General features: G+C 33.1%; 3 protein-coding genes across 9 annotated transcripts in view; 2 read left to right on the forward strand and 1 right to left on the reverse strand.

Annotated features, from left to right (window-relative positions):
- The window catches only part of LOC135848103 (uncharacterized), a 145,583-nt gene extending 138,903 nt beyond the window's left edge, over positions 1-6,680 (forward strand). For all 5 annotated transcript variants that reach the window (XM_065367887.1, XM_065367886.1, XM_065367890.1 and 2 more), the window contains 2 exons: positions 1,678-2,184; positions 4,829-6,680. In XM_065367887.1, coding sequence (XP_065223959.1) covers positions 1,678-2,157 — 480 coding nt within the window. In that variant the 3' untranslated portion in view covers positions 2,158-2,184; positions 4,829-6,680. The remainder of the gene's footprint in view (positions 1-1,677; positions 2,185-4,828) is intronic.
- Positions 6,681-12,478: 5,798 nt separating this feature from the next.
- On the forward strand, positions 12,479-17,208 carry LOC135848098 (regulator of nonsense transcripts 1-like). Of its 2 annotated transcripts, none has more exons than XM_065367877.1 (16): positions 12,479-12,826; positions 12,901-13,014; positions 13,090-13,239; positions 13,308-13,480; positions 13,555-13,767; positions 13,842-14,014; positions 14,089-14,296; positions 14,435-14,594; positions 14,668-14,862; positions 14,956-15,044; positions 15,447-15,705; positions 15,788-16,001; positions 16,084-16,310; positions 16,386-16,619; positions 16,700-16,919; positions 17,039-17,208. In XM_065367877.1, exons 1-15 carry the CDS (start codon positions 12,683-12,685, stop codon positions 16,832-16,834), a joined length of 2,688 nt encoding a protein of 895 aa, XP_065223949.1. In that variant the 5' UTR covers positions 12,479-12,682; the 3' UTR covers positions 16,835-16,919; positions 17,039-17,208. The 2 variants fall into 2 exon arrangements, with proteins under 2 accessions (XP_065223949.1, XP_065223948.1); XM_065367876.1 differs by having other exon boundaries at positions 12,480-12,826; positions 16,700-16,928.
- Positions 17,209-17,357: 149 nt separating this feature from the next.
- The window catches only part of LOC135848099 (cationic amino acid transporter 2), a 198,528-nt gene continuing 194,251 nt past the window's right edge, over positions 17,358-21,634 (reverse strand). For both annotated transcript variants that reach the window (XM_065367878.1, XM_065367880.1), the window contains 5 exons: positions 20,805-20,950; positions 20,533-20,716; positions 20,200-20,438; positions 19,995-20,122; positions 17,358-19,924 (listed from right to left, as the gene is read on the reverse strand). In XM_065367878.1, coding sequence (XP_065223950.1) covers positions 19,629-19,924; positions 19,995-20,122; positions 20,200-20,438; positions 20,533-20,716; positions 20,805-20,950 — 993 coding nt within the window. In that variant the 3' untranslated portion in view covers positions 17,358-19,628. The remainder of the gene's footprint in view (positions 19,925-19,994; positions 20,123-20,199; positions 20,439-20,532; positions 20,717-20,804; positions 20,951-21,634) is intronic.

Here is a 21,634-nt window from a genome sequence, read left to right on the forward strand (position 1 = left end):
ACCTAAAAATTGGAGATAGAGAAAAGAGCTAGAGAAAAAAACTCAAAATAAAAGTTGTACAGCGTAAAAAATTGAACCATTTTCACTGATCAGATTTCGAAACCGGTTCATTAATTTGCAACCAGTTATCAAAAATTACCTAAAAATTGGAGATGGAGAAAAAAGCGTGAAACAGAAGTTGTAGAGCGTAAAAAATTGAACTATTTTTGCTGATCGGATTTTGTGAATGGCTAATTAGGTAGTTTGCAACCAGGTAACTTTCGATGACTTGCTGCGAATTAATGAACAAGTTTTAAAATCTGATCAGCAAAAATAGTTCAGTTTTTCACACTCTACAACTTATGTTCAAATTTTTTTCTCCATCTTCAATTTTTAGGTAATTTTTGATAACTGGTTGCAAATTGATGAACCGGTTTCAGAAAATTCATATCACGTTTTTGTCGCCTTAGTGTGTAGAATACATTGGTCCAATAAAAAACAGTTTGAATTTTTTGACCAAACCGGTTTTTCAATTTGTGGAGAGGGGCACCCTGTGCATGGGCATGACATTTTCAAAATCGCTTTTGAAAGCCCTTATTTTTCCCTAATCAACACCGCTTCATTCATCTCGCTAGCTCTTTCCACTTAGAAATGAAAGCCACCGAGCACTATTTTTGTGTCACACTGTATAGGTAGGATGAAAATTGAATTCAGAACCTATAAACTTGGGTTCACCTTCTTTGTGAGCCTTTCGATCGATTTAAGTACATATTTTTCAAAATTTTCTCCAGCAGGTAATTTTGGAAAAAAAAAATAAAAAATCTGCTGGAGGCTCCAGAACGGTTTCGAAACCATCAGCAATCGACTTTGGAGGTCAAAAATGGAGTACAAACCAAATTTCAACCTTTTGTGCCAATTTGATTAAATTTTAATTTTTCCCCATAGAATTGGCCAAATTTGAATTTTCAAAAACTCGCCAAAAATCAAAAAATTAATTTCAGCCCCTGAAATTTTTTCTGGTGGTGTATTTCGAGGTCGTTTTTCGATTCTTTTTTTTTTGGTTCAAAAATTTTTGTGTGAATATGATTCTCTGATGAGAGCTCGAATTAAACAAATGAAGAGGTATTCGAACTGAACTCCTTCGAATTTCAATTCTGATGCAAATTTCCGATCGTTCGGTTATTAATAGTTCAACATTGTAATTTTTAAAATTCATTTTTCCCGATATTCTTCTCATCGATCGGAGTAAATTATGTGCTTCATGAAAAATTGTTCGCAGAGGGGAAAAAATTAGCCAATTTTCGTCAGACGAAGTACGTAGCTAATTTGTCTAATTACTCGGGTATTTCCAAATGATATGTACCTACCTACTTATTTTTTCTACACACAACATAATATACAAATCACTAGCAGAAAAGGTTATTGAACCGCGTATGAGTTTCTTTGAAACGTTGACGTACTGGTAATGGGTGTTTTTAACAAAGACGTGATAATTATTTTCAAGATACTAATATATCCACAGTATTTATCTATCTAGTATCTGTACCTGGCATTAAAAAACTTGATAAATTTACAACTTGACAACATTGTTGACCACAACCACCATATAGCATTTTGCTCAAACATTTATGTAATTACTTAATTTCGTATTAGTGTATTCAATTTTTAATTCGTTCTGTTTTTTTTTCTGATTCGCAGGGTGTACTTGAGGTGGAAGCGGAACGACCATTGTTCTCGTTAATAGGTCGATGCTGGAAGAGTTACCTTCCAGATCGGACGAAAGAACGATGCAAGGGGCTGCATTGCGATAAAATCAGCGAAGGGGACGTTGTCCTGATCATGTCCCCCAAGGACAGGGACAGAAAACGCGCCTCGGCTTCCTCCCGTATCGAATCAATACCGCCGTCGAAAAATCGTTTCCAAAAAGCTACTGATCTCAAGAAAAATCATACCAATGATTCGTCGTATCACGAGTATAACAACAACAACAATGTTTCGATAGCTGCGGCTGCGGCTACCGTCGCAGCCGATAGAAATGCGGCGAAGAGGCCGCCATTCAACGAGAACGATTCGAATAACAACAGCGAATCGGCGGCGGCTACCGCCAAACGCAAGAAATCCGCCGAAGAAGCGAATAAAAGGAGGTATTCGGATTCGTATCTGGAGAAGAAGTTCTGATGGACGACTGGTTCTTCGTCTTTAAATGTGAGTTGACGATGTTGATGTGTTGAGCTTAACTTAATGTACTCGTACTGGCCTATTGGGTATTACATACATACGATGTAAAATGAAAAATTGGTCCAGGAAAGGGTGGGCGGGGGGTGGGCTGATGATAACGATGATAAAAAACAGAGGACTGTGAAAATTTCCGAATGAGAGGGGGAGGATATTGATGGAAAATTTAGATCCTCTTGGCTCTTTACTTTCAATGTTCGGTAGTGGGCTGTGATTTTGGAGTGCTGACGTTTTTTCCCTTCCTCTCTTCACCTGAAGATTGAAGAGCGAAAGAGAGAAGAAGGAGGACAATTAATCGAGTCTTTTTTCCGTGAAAAAATTCTTCAAATTTTTGTAACATTTCAGCAGAATATTTAGGAAGTATTTTTATTAAATTCATTTTGCTTTTCAATTTTTTCTGTTTTTTTTTCGACGTTTTCACTCTAGTTTTTTGAGGTTTTCCAGCATGCGAAAAAGATTCCAATTTTTAAACATTGATAAATGAAATTCTTTTTTAAAAAAAATTATCCAAATACATATTCAACTTTTAAAGATTATTTCTGGAATATTTTTTTGTGTTCCTTAATTTTTTTCAAACTGGAATAATTTGCACTGTTTTGAAAAAATGCAACTAACATAAGGCCAAAAAAACGAGGAAAACGGAGGATTTTTCTTTGACATTTTTTTCGAGTTTGAAAATGACTGAAAACATGAGAATAAATTCAAAAAACAGAAAAAAGTGGGAAAAAGTTTTTAAAAGGTGAAAGAAAAATACAGAAAATTAAAATTGCATTGGAAAGTGATTTTGAAAAATAATTATTTTCAAAAAATGTGATGTACTTAATCCAGAAATTTCCAGAAAAAAAGTTTTGAAAAATTGAAAAAAATGTAAAATATTTTTTAAAAAATTTTTAAGCACTTATACTTATTAGATTTTTTTTTTGAATATACGAAAATGAAATGAAGTTGGATTTTATCAAGTTTTTTTTTCAAGCTTGAAGTTGAATCCAAAAAGGCAGAAAAAAGCAAAACATGGATAGAATGACTCCATTATTGAGTCATTTTTGAAAAAAGTCTTTTCTGACTGAAAATATCTGAAAAAATGTGGAATTATTTCTTTAAAAAAATTCTAAATGTAGCTTTTAAAATTTTTTTTTTTTTCAAAAATGAAGTTTTTTCATGTTTTAAAATGGCTGAAAACCGAAGAAAAAATTCAAAAAGGCTCCTAAAAAAGCAAAAATAAAAGCAAAAAGTGGATGAAATGACTCCGTTATTAAGTCAAAAAAGATCTTTCCTGACTAAAAATATTTGAAGAAATGTGGAGTTATTTTATTTATTCTAAAAATTTTGATATAGGTAGTTTTTGGAATTTTTTATTTTTTTTCTTCAAAAGTTGAGTTTTTTTCAAGTTTGAAAATGGCTAAAAACTGAAGGAAAAGAGACCAAAAAAAAAAAAGATCTAAAATATGGCTTAGTTGAAGTCATTTTGAAGAAAAAGTTTTCCTGGCTGAATTGAATCTCTTGTGGTTGGAAAAAAAAAGAAATCAGTTTATCATCTAATATTTGGCTTCAATTTTTTTTGTTTTTTTTTTCAACTTTTTCTTCTGCTGAATTTTCAGAAAAATCAGTTTTTTCGGGTCTTTTTGTTTGGAATTTTTTCCAGTTTTTTTTTCTAACGCTATAAAAAACTTAAGTTTCTTGAAAATTACTTTTTTATGTTTTTTTAAAATTTTTTAATTACTAATTATCTACCCATTACTTATCATTCAAATTTTTCAAATTTTTCTGCTTGTTTAATTTTTGCATTTTCAAAGTTTATTTTAAAATATTTTTCTAAACCTAAAAAAATTGACAATTTTGTAATTTGTTTCTCAAAAATATTTTGTTCGAATTTTTTTGAATTTTTTTCCCTGTTGTAATTTTTTTATTATTGAAAATATGTAAAATTTTCTAAAAAGTACCTTGTCCTCAATTTTTTTGTGCAATTTTTTGATGTTTTAATTAGAGGTGGGGGAGTGCGAATTATTTAGTTTTTTGCCTTTGTTTAAATTTATAAAAATTAGAATTTTTCTAGAAAATATTCAAAAATGGTAAACGAGAGGATTGGCAAAGGAAAGTTTTAAAATACTGTTTATTTGAGTTTTTTCTACTCTTTTTAAAAATCTCTCCCATTTTCATAATAAATATAAATGCTCATGGTTTTTTCCAAGTTTTTTATTGAACAAGAACAATATCAAAAAAAAATAAATAAAAATGAAAAATTTAAATTTTTAGCAAAAATTATTTTCGAATGTGTTTTTTTTTTCAAGTAAGTAGGTATTGTTTTAAGTTTATTGTTCAAGTTTTATAAACACCGAAAAATCTGTCAAAAAATTCAGAAAGATGAAAAATTTTCAAAATAGTACGAGTATTTGAAAGTTTATCGCTCAATTTGTATGTTTTGTGACCGTAAGGGCGAGGGGGGAGGGGAGGATGGTTAAATCGCTGAGCTCTACAGTCTTATTTCAGTAAATAATAATAATTACAAACACTCGTAAATTTCAATTTTACGTACCTATAAAATTTTTCTTTTGTTATTTACTCGTATCAGTATATTGTTTATTTGTTTACTTATCATTTTGGTGTATTTTTACAGATTAGCCAGACTGTTACAATGATCGACAAGCGAATGATAAATGACGTGCAATGATGGATGACTCTTCGGAGGAGATTCGTTGATTATACTTATCTCAGTATGGAAATACGAGTAGATTTATAAAGTTATCGTATTTTTGTGATATTAATTTTATTACGGAATATAAAATTATCATTTCGATAACGCGAATTTTAAAATGAAATAATAAAAACAAAAAAAAAACACGATTACATGATTGCATTTATAAGTACTACTACGAATATCATGCTCCTACACGAGTAATAATTATGTTTTTTTTTAAATGTTTTATTTTTCTTTCTTTTTTTTTATTCATCATCATCTATTTCCACTAAACTTATTCACCTTGTCAACGATCATTAGTTTTATTGTTCGAACACATTGATAATAATTTTAAAGAAGAAAAAAAAATTCTCCGATTATTATAAATTAATGACTGACGATGACGACGAATTCTCGTTATAAAAAGAATGATCATTTTAATTATTTATTATTTTATTTTTACGTTTTTTTTTCTTCTTCACTAGATTACTCGCGTATTTTAATTATTACTATCGCCATACTCGAAGTGTGATAAATGATAAGTTATTATTTTGTTCCTGGTGATAACAAGTTGTGAAAACAAAAAAAGAAAAAAAATAATTGAAGAATGATATCGATTCGGACGACACAATTTTTATAAATAGTCGATTGCTGTGATTTTGATCTCAAAGGTGCAGCTTTTTTTTTAGAAGGTAGGGGGAATTGAAAAATTGGGGTAAGATGATCTCATATTTAGTCTACGAAACGAACAAAATGTTTTAAAAAAAAACTAATGATCGTTGATATCGAGAAGTGTTTTTGGATCACCGGAGATGTTTTATTTTTCTGTGTGCCAAATACTCATGTGTATCGCCATTATTTTATATAACTTGAAAATACGATCTCCCCTCTTGCCCATTACCTTATGTTCTCCGGGCAGGAGTTTCGATGGCTAAAAATTTCGGCTGAAAATCGAAATAGGGATACGTTGAATTTTATTATATTATTTTTTATCGTTTAGTTTTTTCTATTATTTTAAAAGCGGATGATTATCGTGTTATCCGGTTAATTCGTTGACTGTTCAAATTAAATATTTTTTTTGATCTCGTAATGTTAGTTACGTGTTTTTAATTTTGAAGAAATAATGTAAATGTTTCTTTTCTTTTTTTTTCATTGTTTTAGAAGTTTTCTTTTTCTTTTTTCTTTTTTAATTTATAAACAAAAATTCATGCATTTATTATTCGATTACCTATATCTTACCTATACCTATACATATTTTTGTGGAGAAATTTTTACGAGTTTTTAATAAAAAATGAAAAAAGTTGAAAGCTTTTTGAGAAAATGTTTTTTTGGCGTGATGAAATTTGTTGTAAAAAATGTAACAAATACAAATATGTTCTTTACACAAAGTGTAAGGATTTGTATTTATAATTTTTTTTCTTTTTTTTTATTTGCTCCTTTTTTTTATATGTGGTTTTTTTCTCTTGTAGTATATATATATGTTGCTTATTATTATGTATACGTGATTTTTAAATGTACAACGAAGTTTATCTGAAAGAGGTGGTTTTGAATGGTGCTATTTTTTTTCTATTTTTCGAAAACAGCGCCAGAGAAGTGATACGAGTTTTCGAGTATTGTTTTTTAAAAAAATTTCTACGGAAAAGGCATTAATTTTTTCGAATTTTTGGAGAGTGATATTTTATCTGTGTCGTTTGTTTCTTTCGAATTTGATACATTTATTTTATGTAGAGTACGATGGAATTGTTTGTGTTTAAGAATGTAAACCGTTCAATAAAATACTTATGTGGTTTTATTTTGATTTTTGTTTTTTTTTTAATTTTTAATTTTTAGTTTTTTTTTTTTTGATGTGATGGTATCAAATTTGAGTTTGGCAGGTTCGATCTTTTTTTAAGTATGAGTGAAACTGATTTCAAAAGTAAACACAGCGTCGTTGAATGAAAACTCTACAGACCAGTATTTTGGAAATTTCTCTCAATTGTTATAAAAATGGAAAAAAAATTATTCTTGCATGCGTGATCCTTAATTTTAATGAATATGCAACTCATACGACATCACAAGATGGTGAAATACCGAAATAGTAAATAATAATTTAAAAATACGATTTCTCCCAGAAATATTCATTATACGAGTATTACAAAAATTACTATTCCGTTGAATTCTTCGTATCCAAAAATCCCAGTTTGACCCTTCCTTTGAGAAATTTTGCTCTAAAAGCTTGTCTAAAAATCATTTCAAATCCAAATGATGAAAATTAAAAAAAAATTTAAATTCTAATTTCCATTAAATCCAGTCAGAGATAGGACGATTTTTTTTGAAAACAGAACAAAGTTTCTGTTGTATTTTTTAATGAAGCCTTATGTAAAATCAGGGTTGTACAAAAACGTGTTTTTTTTGAAAAAAACAAAAAAAACGTTTTTTTTTTGTTTAAAACGTTTTTTTTTTTGTTTTAAAACAGTTTTTTTTCTTGTTTAAAACTATGTGTTTAAAACGTGTTTTAAACACGTTTAAAATGTGTTTTAAACACAAGTTCATTTGTTTTGGGTTCACCAGACATCAATTTTTAGGATGTGACGTCATAAAATAGCTATAAAGCTCAAGAAATATTGAAAAATTGAAATCAAAACACAAAATTTATCTCTAAACATACAGTTTGTTCAATTTCACTTTTTTTCAACAAAAAACTAAAAAAAACGTGTTTTTTTTAGGAAATTGGAGTTGAAAAAAACACGTTTAAAACAAAAAAAAACACTGTTTTAAATGGTTTTAAACGTTTTTTTTTGTTTAAAACATCGTTCTGTTTTTTTTTCATTTGTTTTAAACGTGTTTTAACATGTACAACCCTGTGTAAAATTGAAGTAACTATTTATGAATTGGAGGCTACTGAGATATTTTAACGAGGGACAAATTTGGAAAACGAGCTCATATTGTGAAATCCAAGATTTTAAACCACTGTGTGAAAATTTGAAAAATTGATTTCGGGGGTGAATCGAAGTTGCTTAGTTCAAATTAATAATTGATCTGATTAAAAACCAATTTACAGCAATAATTAGGAAAAAATGACTCTTGCTTCTCAGTTTTTACCATTTATTTGTGCAAAGCTTTTCAAACACCAAGTGTTCATCATCAAGCAGTGATTTAAGCCTGATGATGAACACTTTGTGTTTGAAAAGCTTTGCACTAATAAATAGTAAAAACTGAGATGCAAGAGTTATTTTTTCCTAATTCAACAACTTCTCGCTAAAAGGTTCCTTTTTACCTTTTACAGCAATAATTCATCAAGTATCACATTCGTTGAAAAATCTCCACGTTTCGAATTATTTTTGCGCCCTGAGAGTAGGCACTAGGCAACCTCTTCGACACATTCTAAAGTACATATTATTTTGCTTTTCTCTCTCTTCAAAGCTCCTGTTTCGAAGACAAAGAATATTGCTTTTGGGAATCGAGATCGTTTTAGGAGTCCATCTTGACCGGAATCGGAGCACATTATTGATGACGTCATAGCTCAACTTCTCGATGTTTATTTTCATGTTTTCATTAAAAGTTTTCATTTATTTATGTGGAAAAGGTCTCTTTTTCTACTTTTTTAGTATAACGAAATACCGAATTATATAAATTTTGATGAGGACTTTTCTGAAGTAAAATTGAATTTCTCATCGAATGGTGTGAACAATTTTTGTTTTCGTGTAGAAATAAAAGACTTTATGAAGGTATTTTCATTCACGGATTATGAGCACATGAGTGTTTCAAAATGTTCAGAATTTTATTCTGTTCGAAATGTTTTTTTTTTTACCCAAAGGCTCACTCAGCGTTTATTGTTCAAAATTCATTAAAGCTCCAAGTTGTGAAAACCAGAGATGCGGAGTAAAAATCGAACGTTGAGCTTTAATGAATTCATTGAATTCTGAAAGATAAACACTAAACAGTAGCAGCTTTGGATAAAAAACTATTTTGAACTGGATAAAAATAAAATTCTGAACATTTTTGATTTTGGTATTTTAAAACACTAGTGTTTTCATTGAAAATTTCGAGAAATTTCAATTCAATATATCTACTTACATAATAATTTATCCATGAATGAAAATACTATATTATAATATAAAGTCGTTGTTTCTGTAATTCTGCTGGAAAGCAAACCATTCGACGAAAAATGTCATTTTAATTAAGAAAAGTCATCATCGAAATTTACGCAAATTCACTTTATTCCTACCAATAATGATTAATAAAGTCGAAAAACTGAATTTCTCCCATACAATTACCTGTGAAAACTCGGAAAATGATAAATAAACATCGAGAAGTTGAGCTATGACGTCATCAATAAGGTGCTCCGATTCCGGTCAGGATGGACTCCTGTTGAGTTCAAATTTATCATTCATTTTAATCACGGATGCAAAATTCGTTTCGTAATATGTAATAATACATTAAAAATCACATTCGTTGAAAAACCCCACGTTTCGAATAATTTTTGCGCCTTGAAAGTAGGCAATTTATTTGGCACCATCGAATGTATTCGAGTTTTTCTTCATTTAAAGGCCCTCCACGAGCGCAAGAGTAGTGATTTCTAGGTAAATTGAGGCCTCTGAATTCAAATTTAAAACTTCATTCAGTCAGGGATGCCAACTTACCGGATAAAAACCGCTCCGAATCAATAATTCGTCATATCAAAATTACAAAATTGACCCAAATATCACGTGACATAAAATATTTAAGTATATTTATGTTTGTGACGCTCCTGAACACGAATTTGATATTATATTGACGGAAATTCCACAAGGGGCTTCTGTATGGGGAGGTTCAAAACAGAAAAATTAACCCTATGTAGCACGTGTTTCTAAAGCTCCTAAGTACGAATTTAATATAATTTTGGCGTGAGCCTCAAAACGGACTTTTGATGGGGAGGTTCAAAACTCAGAAGTTGACCCAAATTTCAATTGACATATCAAAATGTGTGTTTCCAAGGCTCCTAAGCACGAATTTGATATCATTTCGGAGTAAACCCTATAAAAGATGCTTCTAAAGAGGAGGTTCAAATTCCTAAACTGCCCTAAATACATATCACGTGATATATCAAAATAATAATATATGTTTTTGATGCTCCCGAACACGACTATACGAGTAGTGTAAGTTTGTGTTGGTCAGGGTTGGCAAGTAGACTATATAGTCTACTTTACATGCTATGTCTACGTGTAAACAATGTTACTGTAGACAACGATAGTTTACATGTAGACATTGTAGACTATGTAAACTATGTAAACTACAAAGTAAAACTGTTTTCTGTTTTAGAATAATGCCTTTTTTTACATGGATTTTGGCGGAAGATTTTAAAAATTTGTAGGTATAAAATCCAAAGTGTTCAAAAATGAGATTCAATAGGTACCTACTTGCCAAAAAAGCAATACTTTTCAGTTTTTGGCAATTTTGGGCAGAAAAACAACTTTTGGATAGGTAATTCTAGAAAAAAAGTGAAAATCTTTAGCAATATTGTCGAGCTGAAAAGCGAGAATTTGACTCTCTCACAAAGCAAAAGTTGACAATTTTAGCAAAACGTAGCATTTTCCCAAGTTTTCCCAAAAAATGAGATTTTTTTGCATTTCTTGGATGAAAAAATGAAACTTTGAACAATTTTTATAAAAAAGTAAGGCTTTTCAAAGTTTTTCGCAATTTGGCTGAAAAAACAAGAATTTTTATCAATTTTTGAAAAAAAAGCAAGTAGGTATGTACTTTATTTTTGACAACTTTTGGAAAGGAAAAAACTTAAAAAAAAGCAAAACTGACAATTTCAGCAGAAGTAGATATTGTCAATTATTAGTAAGAAAATTATACTTTTTCATAATCTTTGTAAAAAATTCAAGATTTTTTTCTCCAATTTTTCAGTTAAAAAGTGAGGGTGATTTTTTTTGCAAAAAAGGACAATTTTTAGCATGGGGGGGGGGAGATCATTTGGGAATACACAACTTCAAAGTTGATATACATTACACGTAGTCTACAGGAAGTCTACTTTTCATGAAGTTTACATAGATTACGCTACAAACGTAGACTATGTAGACAACGATAGTCTACACGTAGAGAACCAACCCTGGTGTTGGTCTTTCAGTAGGTATATACTCGTGGAATGTCGATGGTCGATATGAAAAGTGATGGAATTTGTGGAGGAATCTCGCCATGATTGACGAGGAAACCTGATGTGGCCTCGTATTTGAATTGGAGCCATTTTTGTTCACTAAATCAGGAGATCTATAGAGTAGCTCATAACGAAATTTTTGGTTTTTTATTGCTAAATTAAGGACCTTAGAAAAATTTTTAAGCCTCTAAACATGTTGATTTGGAGAAAAAATTGAATAATTTTGAACAGGTGCTTTTGCTTAAAACTTGGCCCTTTTGAAGTCATTTCGCAATTTTCCATGTATTTTGAGACCTCTCAGGAGGGAAGAGCGGTAATTTTACAAAAATAAACATTGCTGATTCAAAATTTCCCCTGAACTGCTTCATTGTGAAAAAATTGAAATTCTGATCAGCGTTTTCAAAATTTTTGTTTTCTGTTGGTACATTACTCCTTTCTGTTTCTTTTTCACTTCAAATAGAGATAATTTTTTTTATCCGGACGAATCTAAATTGAAAGTGTGGGTGTGAAAACATATCACCAAATTTACCAAGAAAGCTGAAATTTGGAATGTAAAATGTATCCTATTCTCAATCTTCCGAGTCGGTGAGAAACAATTTCGAACAATTTTGAAGCCTCCAGCGAAATGTTGGAAGTTGAAGTTCCCTCAAAATTTTGACTCGATAATGTTGAGAAATTGAAATTTACTTCATAGCCTTATTTTAAAGCAGTGGGTCTATTGGAGATGGTTTAAGGCCGTTTTATTTACAAAAAGTCTCATGAAAGCTGACTAAATATTATACCCCGGTTCTCCAAACACATCTTCTTTGAGTGACCATAGGTTCACCCCCCTTGGGGTTGGAAACTTCGCTGACCCCTCATTCGACGAGGAATTTAGAGTAGAACAAAATCGATGAGAACCATTTTTGCATAAAAATGCATATTTTTGGACGTATACGCCAAAAACCAAATTTGGGGAGCTTAGGGTCCTCAAAAAAGGGGGAAGCGTACACCGCGCCGGTTTCACCAGGACATCCAAAATTCGTGTTCAGCGTATCAAAAAACCCCTGTATACCAAAATTCAGCTTGTTATCAAACTTTTCCCTATGACCCTATTTCTTGAGCTAATTCTCCTGGACTATTACCTAAGTATACTTACTCGAAGAAATTCTTATTAAAATTTAAAACTGGAACAAATGGTAAAAATTACGAGACGAAAAATTAAAATAATTTCAGCTGTACATAATTATAATAAATTTAAATTACCGGAGAAACGTACGCTTCGAGAATCAATCAACGTGAAAAAATTGAAAAGTGAAAATGCCTCAATGCGAACACTGAACTAAGGCACTATCTATAGTGCCTTAACTGAACTCGTTATTGTAGTAGTGGAGTGGGTAGAGACAGAGTGGGAGGGGGTGCATTGTATGTGTGTGTGAATGTGTGAATACCTCCCACCCAGTTCCTGGAAGAAACACGTTGTTTCAAAAACACGTGTTGCATTCTTGAATCATGATAATATTAGTTGGTTGTATCACTTGTACGGTCGATGAAAATTAGTCACTTTTTTTGATAAAGTTGTGGTAGTCAATTCTGTATTTCTGTATCGAGAAATATTCCTCTGTTATAAATTATTCTAGTAGTGTTTACTGTTTTGCTTGGCGAGGATCGCGAGGAAAAACCAAATATCTCAGAAGATGAGTGGTGACACATATGGACCCTGTTCTCAAACTCTTACGTTTCTCGATACCGAAGAATCGGATCTGATAGGACCCGAATTCGATTTTAACGAATTCACGTTACCATCGCAAAGTCAAACTCAATATTCGGGGCAAATACACGTAAGTTATAACCATGTTATCTACATTCTACATTACTGATGAATGATGATGGTTTTACTTTTGGATTTTGGCAGTTGAACGGTAAACTGAACGGAGATGTGAAAAGTTACGGTGTATCAGGAGTTAGCCAAAAATTGGGCGAGCTACACTTCGACGAAGAAGAAGATGAAGATGCGTATTATAATAAAGTATGTCTGAAATCAATGGGTTGTAAATTTCTTCTTATCCGATGATGTTATCACATTTATATTTACTGTATGCAGGAGTTACCGGCATTCGCATGTAAATATTGCGCCATTCATGATCCTAGCTGTGTGGCAATGTGTAATATATGTAAAAAATGGTTTTGCAATGGTCGCGGAAATACTTGCGGATCGCATATTGTTAACCATTTAGTTCGAGCTAAGCATAAGGTAAGTGTTTCTTATCTCTTATGTACTGATTACTCGTGGAATTCTGTTTCAACGTGAGTGTTTTGCAGGAGGTAACTCTTCATAAAGATGGTCCTTTGGGAGAAACCGTCCTGGAATGCTATGCTTGTGGTATGCGAAATGCGTTCGTTTTAGGGTTCATACCAGCTAAGGCGGATTCTGTTGTGGTGCTACTATGTCGACAACCTTGCGCAGCTCAAAATTCCCTGAAAGATATGAGCTGGTTTGTATAAATCTTCGTCAAACATCAGCTTGATGAGAAGATCTTGATTATGTTATTTATTTTTGATTATTTAGGGATCAAGAACAATGGAAACCGTTGATAGAAGATCGATGTTTCTTATCGTGGTTGGTTAAAATACCCGCAGATCAAGATCAACTTCGAGCTCGTCAAGTAACGTCAGCTCAAATAGGTAAACTAGAAGAACTCTGGAAAGATAACATCGATGCCACTGTGGCAGATTTAGAAAAACCAGGAATCGACGTTGAACCTCAACAAGTACTTTTAAGGTTAGCTCACCGAAAATGGCATTTGGCCTTCAACTCGTTTGGTGCATCTCATGATCGATTTTATAATATTTTAGATACGAAGATGGATATCAATATCAGAATATTTTTGGTCCCTTGGTTAAATTGGAAGCGGACTACGATAAGAGGTTGAAGGAATCCCAAACTCAGGATAATATCACCGTTCGTTGGGAGGTTTTGCTGAATAAGAAAGTAGTAGCTTACTTTAATCTCGCTAAAACTGACGGAGGTAATCATTCGACGATTTATTCGATCAAGTATACGATAAAGATGAGCATTTAATTCACCTTGTACTCTCGACAGATATGAAATTAATGCACGGTGAAGAGCTGAGATTACGATATATCGGAGAGGTAACCAAGCCTTGGTCTGGAGTCGGTTATGTTATCAAGATACCAGATAATTTCGACGATGAAGTTGGCTTAGAAATGAAAACTAGCCAAGGAATACCTTTCAAATCCACCAGTAAATTCGCGTTAGATTTTATCTGGAAATCAACGTCATTCGATAGGTATATAACTCATATTCCGTTTTGAAAGATTTTTCGAAAACTTTTTTTCGAATGCTTTTGAACGATGTGCTTGAAATGAGAGATATGATACATGGTTTAAAATAAATCAAATAAACAAGTTTACCGAACATGTTACAGAATGCAACAAGCTTTGAGGAAATTTGCTATTGACGACACTTCTGTATCCGCTTATATTTATCATCGTTTGCTTGGACATGACGTTGATGATGTATTATTCAGATCACACGGTTCTGAAAACTATTCAGCTCCTAATTTACCAGAATTGAATCGATCACAAGTACTGAATTATGTTCATTTTGAATTAAAAATCAAACTTATAACGGTACCTCTATAAACGTTTTTTTTTCCAGGTATACGCTGTAAAACAAGCGATTCAAAGACCCTTATCTTTGATTCAAGGGCCTCCTGGTACAGGGAAAACCATCACTTCGGCGACTATTGCTTACCAACTGGCCAAATTGAATACCGGACCTGTATTAGTTTGTGCTCCTTCAAACACAGCCGTCGATCAGTTGACAGAGAAAATCCATAAGACTAATTTAAAGGTAGGTACATAATCGCGATTGAATGGAATTCGAGATTCCTGTAGCAATATCAGATACTTATTTCTGGCGTACATATATTTTTATTTTGCCAAGGTTGTGAGAGTTATGGCCAAATACAGAGAAGCCATCGATTCACCGGTTGCTTTCTTAGCTTTGCATAATCAGCTCAAAAATTTAGATAGGTAAGCTAACGTGATGAGCTGCGTTTTCAATCGAGTTCAGGCTGTCTCATTTGTTGCCATCGTTGCTATCGTTGCTTGGATTCGTGCCAGTGAAAAAAGGAATGAATGTAGATTTATTCGATTTTCTGCATTATACCTACTCTTCAATGTTTGAGGTTGAAGAATCTTGCTGTCAAAATTTTTATAATGGGGAGAAAGTTGGAGTAAGTTGATAAGAAACGACTGAAGATAACGTTCAGCCAAATAACACAAAATTATTCGTTAGATGAGAATGCAAATGAATGGGAAAGCTTTTCAAGCACGTATACTTTTTTGGCACGACTTTCAAGTCACGATGATGCTTTAAATGGGACACCTCTCGTAGTTCAATTATCACTATTAAACGTAACGTTATCTCGACAGTAACTCCGAATTGAAGAAGTTACAACAACTTCGAGAAGAAAGTGGCGAACTTTCGGCGGCCGATGAAAAAAGATACAGAGTTTTGAAGAAATCCGCCGAACGTGAGCTACTCGAAGCTGCCGATGTAATTTGCTGCACCTGTGTCGCCGCCGGAGATCCACGTCTAGCGCGTATGAAGTTTCATTCTATATTGATCGACGAATGTATGCAAGCTTCCGAACCGGAGTGTATGATTCCAACGGTATTGGGATCGAAACAGGTGAAATATGGATCAATTGCGAAGTAGATACATAAATCGATTATGTAGATCAGCTTAATCTATACGTGGTTTTTTGGCACAGCTTATTTTAGTTGGAGATCACTGCCAGCTTGGTCCAGTCGTTATGTGTAAGAAAGCTTCGAGAGCTGGTCTTTGTCAATCGTTGTTCGAACGCTTGGTTGTTCTCGGTATCAGACCATTCCGTTTAGAAGTTCAGTATCGTATGCATCCAGAATTATCGCGCTTCCCGTCCATTTTGTTCTACGAAGGATCTATGCAAAATGGTGTTTGTGCTGGTAAATAATTTTCACTTCTCGCCTCTCGGTTTCAAATTTAGTCAAATATGGCGAATGATTTTTTTTTCTTAATTCTGCGCAGAGGAGAGAAAACTACCGGGAATCGAGTTCCCCTGGCCAGCTCCGGATAAACCGATGTTATTCTATGTAACTCAAGGTACTGAAGAAATCGCCGGATCTGGTACATCATATTTGAATCGAGCTGAAGCATCCAGCGTTGAAAAAATAGTCACAAGATTCTTACGTTGCGGTGTAAAACCTGAACAGATCGGTATTATAACACCGTACGAAGGACAGAGAGCATATTTGGTTAGGATTTTTTCATCTCGACGTGTCTAACATAAAGGAATATCTTATATTGTCATCTATTTGTAATTTTTATAGGTACAATGTATGCAGTATCAAGGAGCACTGCACGCCCGTTTGTACCAACAGATCGAAGTAGCCAGCGTAGACGCGTTTCAAGGTCGTGAAAAAGATATAATTATCATGTCTTGCGTACGTTCCAACGACCATCAGGGGATCGGTTATTTGAACGATCCGCGACGGTTGAACGTTGCTTTGACCAGAGCCAAGTATGGTCTTATCGTGGTCGGAAATCCTAAAGTTTTGTCCAAAGTGAGCCCACCCACTGGTTGAAAATTTTATCCATCATTCGAATACCTAATTAACCCCAGCCGTTGTTTTTTTTATCGCAGCAAACCTTATGGAATCATTTACTCAATTTCTACAAAGAACAGAAAGTGCTAGTGGAAGGACCGCTGAGTAATTTGAAAGAAAGCGATATCCAGTTCACTAAGCCTAAACAGATCGTGAATTCGGCAAATCCTTGATCTCATTTTATGTCTACTACCGTCTATGATGCCAGAGAATCCATCGTACGAGATAATCCAACCGCACAGTCAAAACATGTCGCAAGTACGTCTAGTGAGTCGAACTTCGTCATTCTACGAAAAAAGCTCTTACCTATTTTCTTTGCTAAAACTGATCAATTTGATTTTTCAATTTTTTTTTTTTTTTGTTGAATGTGTTCTCAGGGTTATTAACATAGAAAACAAAACGCGCAAACCAACACGAAACGTCTCCATTGGACCGTTAATTTTCATCGCAGAGGAACGGCTACGTAACTGTACGTAACAAAACAGAAAAAAATGTACCTTTTAAGCGCAGTTTTACTAAATAAAGTTACTCGTATTTTCGGTCGAATTACCTGCTCTTTTTTTTGGTTGGGGAAAGTCACCGCTTATTTTCATCCAAACGTTATCGTAACAAAACTCATTACGATTCCTATCTGTATAAGTAGTTTCAAATCTGAACCCGATTTCGTCATTCGCTGCCGGAATAAAATCCAACAGATTAAAATTCAATAACAGAATATACTTTAATGAACATAACAATTCTTTTGATAATATAATAAATGGAATAAATTAACAAGTATATAATAGGTATTATCTATTCAATAATATATTAATTTTTAAAATATTTAGAAAAAATAAATGAGAGAAAAAAAAAGAAGGAAATAATACGATGAACTCGAAAAATTCAACAATGAAGGGAGTAGGTAAGTAATAGGGTAGGTAAGGTAGTAAGTACTTAACAAAAAAGCTACTTACTGATAGCTAAAATAGGGTAGGTATAATCGTAAAATAGTAAAACGTAGAATATAAATTAATACAACAAAGAAGAGACTTACGAATGAGAAAAAAAAATACAGCAAAAGCTAATTCTTTAAATAGGTACATTTTTTTGAGAAATTTTCATCACTCAGAAATGCAGACAAAACAAAATAATAATTATTCAGGTATCGATGATATTGCATTTTGGCAGTAATACGTATGTATATTTAATTATGAAAACTGCAGTATATTGCAGAATGCACATTATACATAGTAGTAGCCATTTTAGAGTACCATACAATATATATAAAATAGAAATTAAGAAATAAAATAAACAAATCTGAAATCACATAACAATATTATCACAAATTGTGTGTTTCATCCGCTCACTGAAAATTATTTGTAACTTTTCGCTTCGTTGGGAAAAGAGAAGTAAGAGGGTAAAATATTTAAGTTTAAAATTCTATAAATAAATAGGTAAAAATATTGCTACGTATGTAGCTATTTGAAGATCAATTCGAAGCAAAAATGAGGGGATTTGGGGTGTTGAAGCAGATTTCATTTTCAAGTTCATAAAGAAGGATGGTTGAGTTAGTTTTCGTCTAAAATTTTTTTTCAATTTTCCAGGAAAGAGGTTGCTGCAAAGCTGGATACAGACAGCATGTTCCGGCATGTTTCCAAAGTAATTGCTTCTCTCTCACCCCACCATCAGAGAGGAATGGACAATGGAATTATCAATGATTCATCTTCACCGTTATCAGGTATGATTAATGCTCGAAAATAGCTCGAAATTATTAATTTTTGATTCAGTTCACTGAGATTTTAAATCAGCCTCAGCTCTTAGCTCTAAATGATTCATGATATGAGTTGGTTGTTTGTACCCTAATAGCAGAACCGGATTCATTTTTCTTTCGAAGTTTTCATTATCCATGATCAAAAGCTATACCTATGCCAATCAATCAGAAATAAAAATCATTCAGGCTTCAGGTAATGTGAATTAATTATCCATAGAATAGATAGTACGTCTATTCATATTTATTAGATCGTTTCATTCGTGTTTCCGAAATCCAATTTTACACGGTTTTTAGTTCCCCAAAACTCATCTTTGCTGCGAATCGCAAAATATACGTTAGCCTACTTGAGTGAATTTAAAATGGCTACATACTAAACCAGTGATAAACATATAGTTCTATTCTAATATTCGAAAACATATTACAGGTAAAAGAAACATAAACGAGAAGACAATACATGTAGGTAGAAGAAGAATAGAAAAACGAAAAAATTTGATCTTATCACAATGGTAAGTATTTACAAAATAAGACTAGATGATTCTTACATAAAATTTACAAGATCTGTATCCGTATTCAAATCATATAATGTTGGTACTTATTCCAAATCTTATGACTTGTTCAGGTTACCGGGTGATTCGAGAAAATAGCTCATCTGTATTCATAAAAAAAAACGAACTTGGTTCCAGCATAAAAAAATCTACATTTACCTATATATTCACGTACATTTACATCCTCAATTCCTATTTACGTTAATATATAAAACAAGAACAACAAAAATGAACGAGATAACATTGAAAAATGAAAAAATCTTCACAGAGGTAACGCTTTTGTTTTTATTTTAAACGATATGATATGTTCGATTTCATCTTATAGGTTATAAGTATGTATTATGTACTTTCGTCATGGCAGAAACCTCAACTCTATGGGAAATTCTATAGGTAGGTAGCTATACATTAGGCCTTGTATGGAAAACACGACGAATTACCTAAGAGCCCTATAACAACGTATGTACTATGTTTAAAAACAAAGCGGTGAAAAATGATACAATCATTGGTTTTAAAATGCAAATGTAAATGCTTACGGTAGAACAATTGAAATTTTTACAAATGGAATGACAGAAAAATAAACGCTTTTTTGTAACCGGCGTTCAAAAATTAGAAAAAAAAATGGTAACGTATTGTAAAATATTATAGTAAAAGTCGTGTACGTAGGTAGGTCATTTAATCGTCCCACTTTGGAAAAGCCGAAGGTGATACGAATAGATCAGTTTTATTGGAACTTTTCGGCGGGTCCAGAGTCGTCGGCCTGGTCGGTTGAGTTGGTTCGTTTACCACTTTCTTAGCAACTGGTACTGGAGCTTTTGGCTTCGGCTTTTCCGATACCTCGGTTACTTTTTGTTGGGTTACTTGAACCTGTGGCGTGGTATTGGTCGCCGGTACTATTGTTTGGTCTTCGGCTGATTCTTCTTGTTCTAATGTGCTATTTTTTATACCGTAGTAAAAGTATATTATGAAACCTGCGAAGAAAATTGGATCAGTGTGGAGTTCCGGTGAAGAATAATGCAAGATAGAGAGCTGCGAAATTACCTATCGTCATCCAGACTACGAATCTGACTAGTGTTAGAACAGATAGGTTCAATATTAGGTAAATATTAACCATAATGGCTATCACAGGCACCAAAGGAACTCCCGGTGTGAGAAACACCAGCGATTTCCTGGAACAAATTAAATAAAAATGAGAAACACATGATTCAGTTTCACCAAGGAGTTCTTTTTTCTTTGTCAAACTTACTTGTTCTGTGGTTTACGCGATATCGCTCCAACTATCGCGATTATTGCGCAAATCAAAGCGAATACTATTAAATTTAGTAACGTTGAAAAAGGTCTCGACGCGTAGACCATTATAGCGTCGAAAAACGATATCAGTACGTATAAAAGTGATACAAATTTTAACACGGTTTTTCCAGACTCGTCGGTTACCGGACCCGGATCAACCCAAGGAAACAAAGCTGGACACAAATACGTTAGAATCTATTCAACATAAGAAATAATCCGGGTATTAACAACCACCGTCAGTCTGCGTATATAGTTCATCGATGACCGAACAAATCTACGAGTAGCTCACCTGTAAACGTTTTTTCACGTTTTCCATCCTCTCGCTGACCTTTTCTTCGATGCTTTTAGGTACAGGAGTAATTTTATGCAAAGTTGTACCGTAATGTTTTTTATCTCTTTTATCAGTAACTAAACGCTGACTATCGTTACCGTAATCTTCCGTTTCTTCGTCGTAAGAATCCGAATCTGGCGAACTAAACATAAAATACGATTACGTTTCTGTTTTGCTGACTAGGTATACGAGTATAACATGTAACGTTGATGGAGAAATGAAACCGTTACCTTCTCGTGATTCGTCTAACGATTACTTTGCGATTCGGCGATGGTGTCTTTTGACCAGGATTCTGGTATGGACTCGTACTGCCACTCGTTGGTAAACCCAATGCTTTTTTTATTTGCTCGGGGTTGTGCTCTTTATCGAACATTATCTGCGAATTTCATCGGTAACATTAAAATATCGAAATTTTACATAGGTACATATAAGTAGGTAGTACAGTCATTTTAGCAAAATTTTTAGTCGAACGTCGGAAAAATTAGGGGAAAGCTGAATTTCAAATTATTTAATTGTTTATATTGGGCTCTAAAACAACCCTTCAAAAGTTGCACATCGCAACTTACCGGCTACCACCGGAAGAGGTCATTAACCTTTGCCGATACAGGGTTTTCGGCTGTATCGCCGACATGAAGGGTCCGAGAGGAAAAATGTTCAAACAGACATTGTTCTACGCTAAATTTACTACCAGCATGACCAGTTCAGCTTTTCCCAAAATGGCGATTTCACCCTTACTAAGGAGGGGGTAAAGTTGTCAATTTTATGAAAATTGTTTATAAAAATGAAAATCGACAGTTTAAAAAGTGAACTCGATTCACGGTGGACTCGAAAATATTTTGACCAAAGATGCACAGCACACCGCAACTTGTCTGCTACCCCCACAAGAGGTCATTAACCTTTGTCAATCTACGTTTTTCGGCTGTATCGCCGATACAGTTCTGTTAAAATATATTTTTCGATTTTTGGTGAATTTTTATAAATCAAATTTAGGCCAAAAATGAGAAAATAATCAAAATTTTACCAAATTAACCTAGAAAGCTGAAATTTGGGATATACGTTA

The sequence above is a fragment of the Planococcus citri genome, chromosome 5, assembly GCF_950023065.1.
Source record: "Planococcus citri chromosome 5, ihPlaCitr1.1, whole genome shotgun sequence".
NCBI lineage: Eukaryota > Metazoa > Arthropoda > Insecta > Hemiptera > Pseudococcidae > Planococcus > Planococcus citri.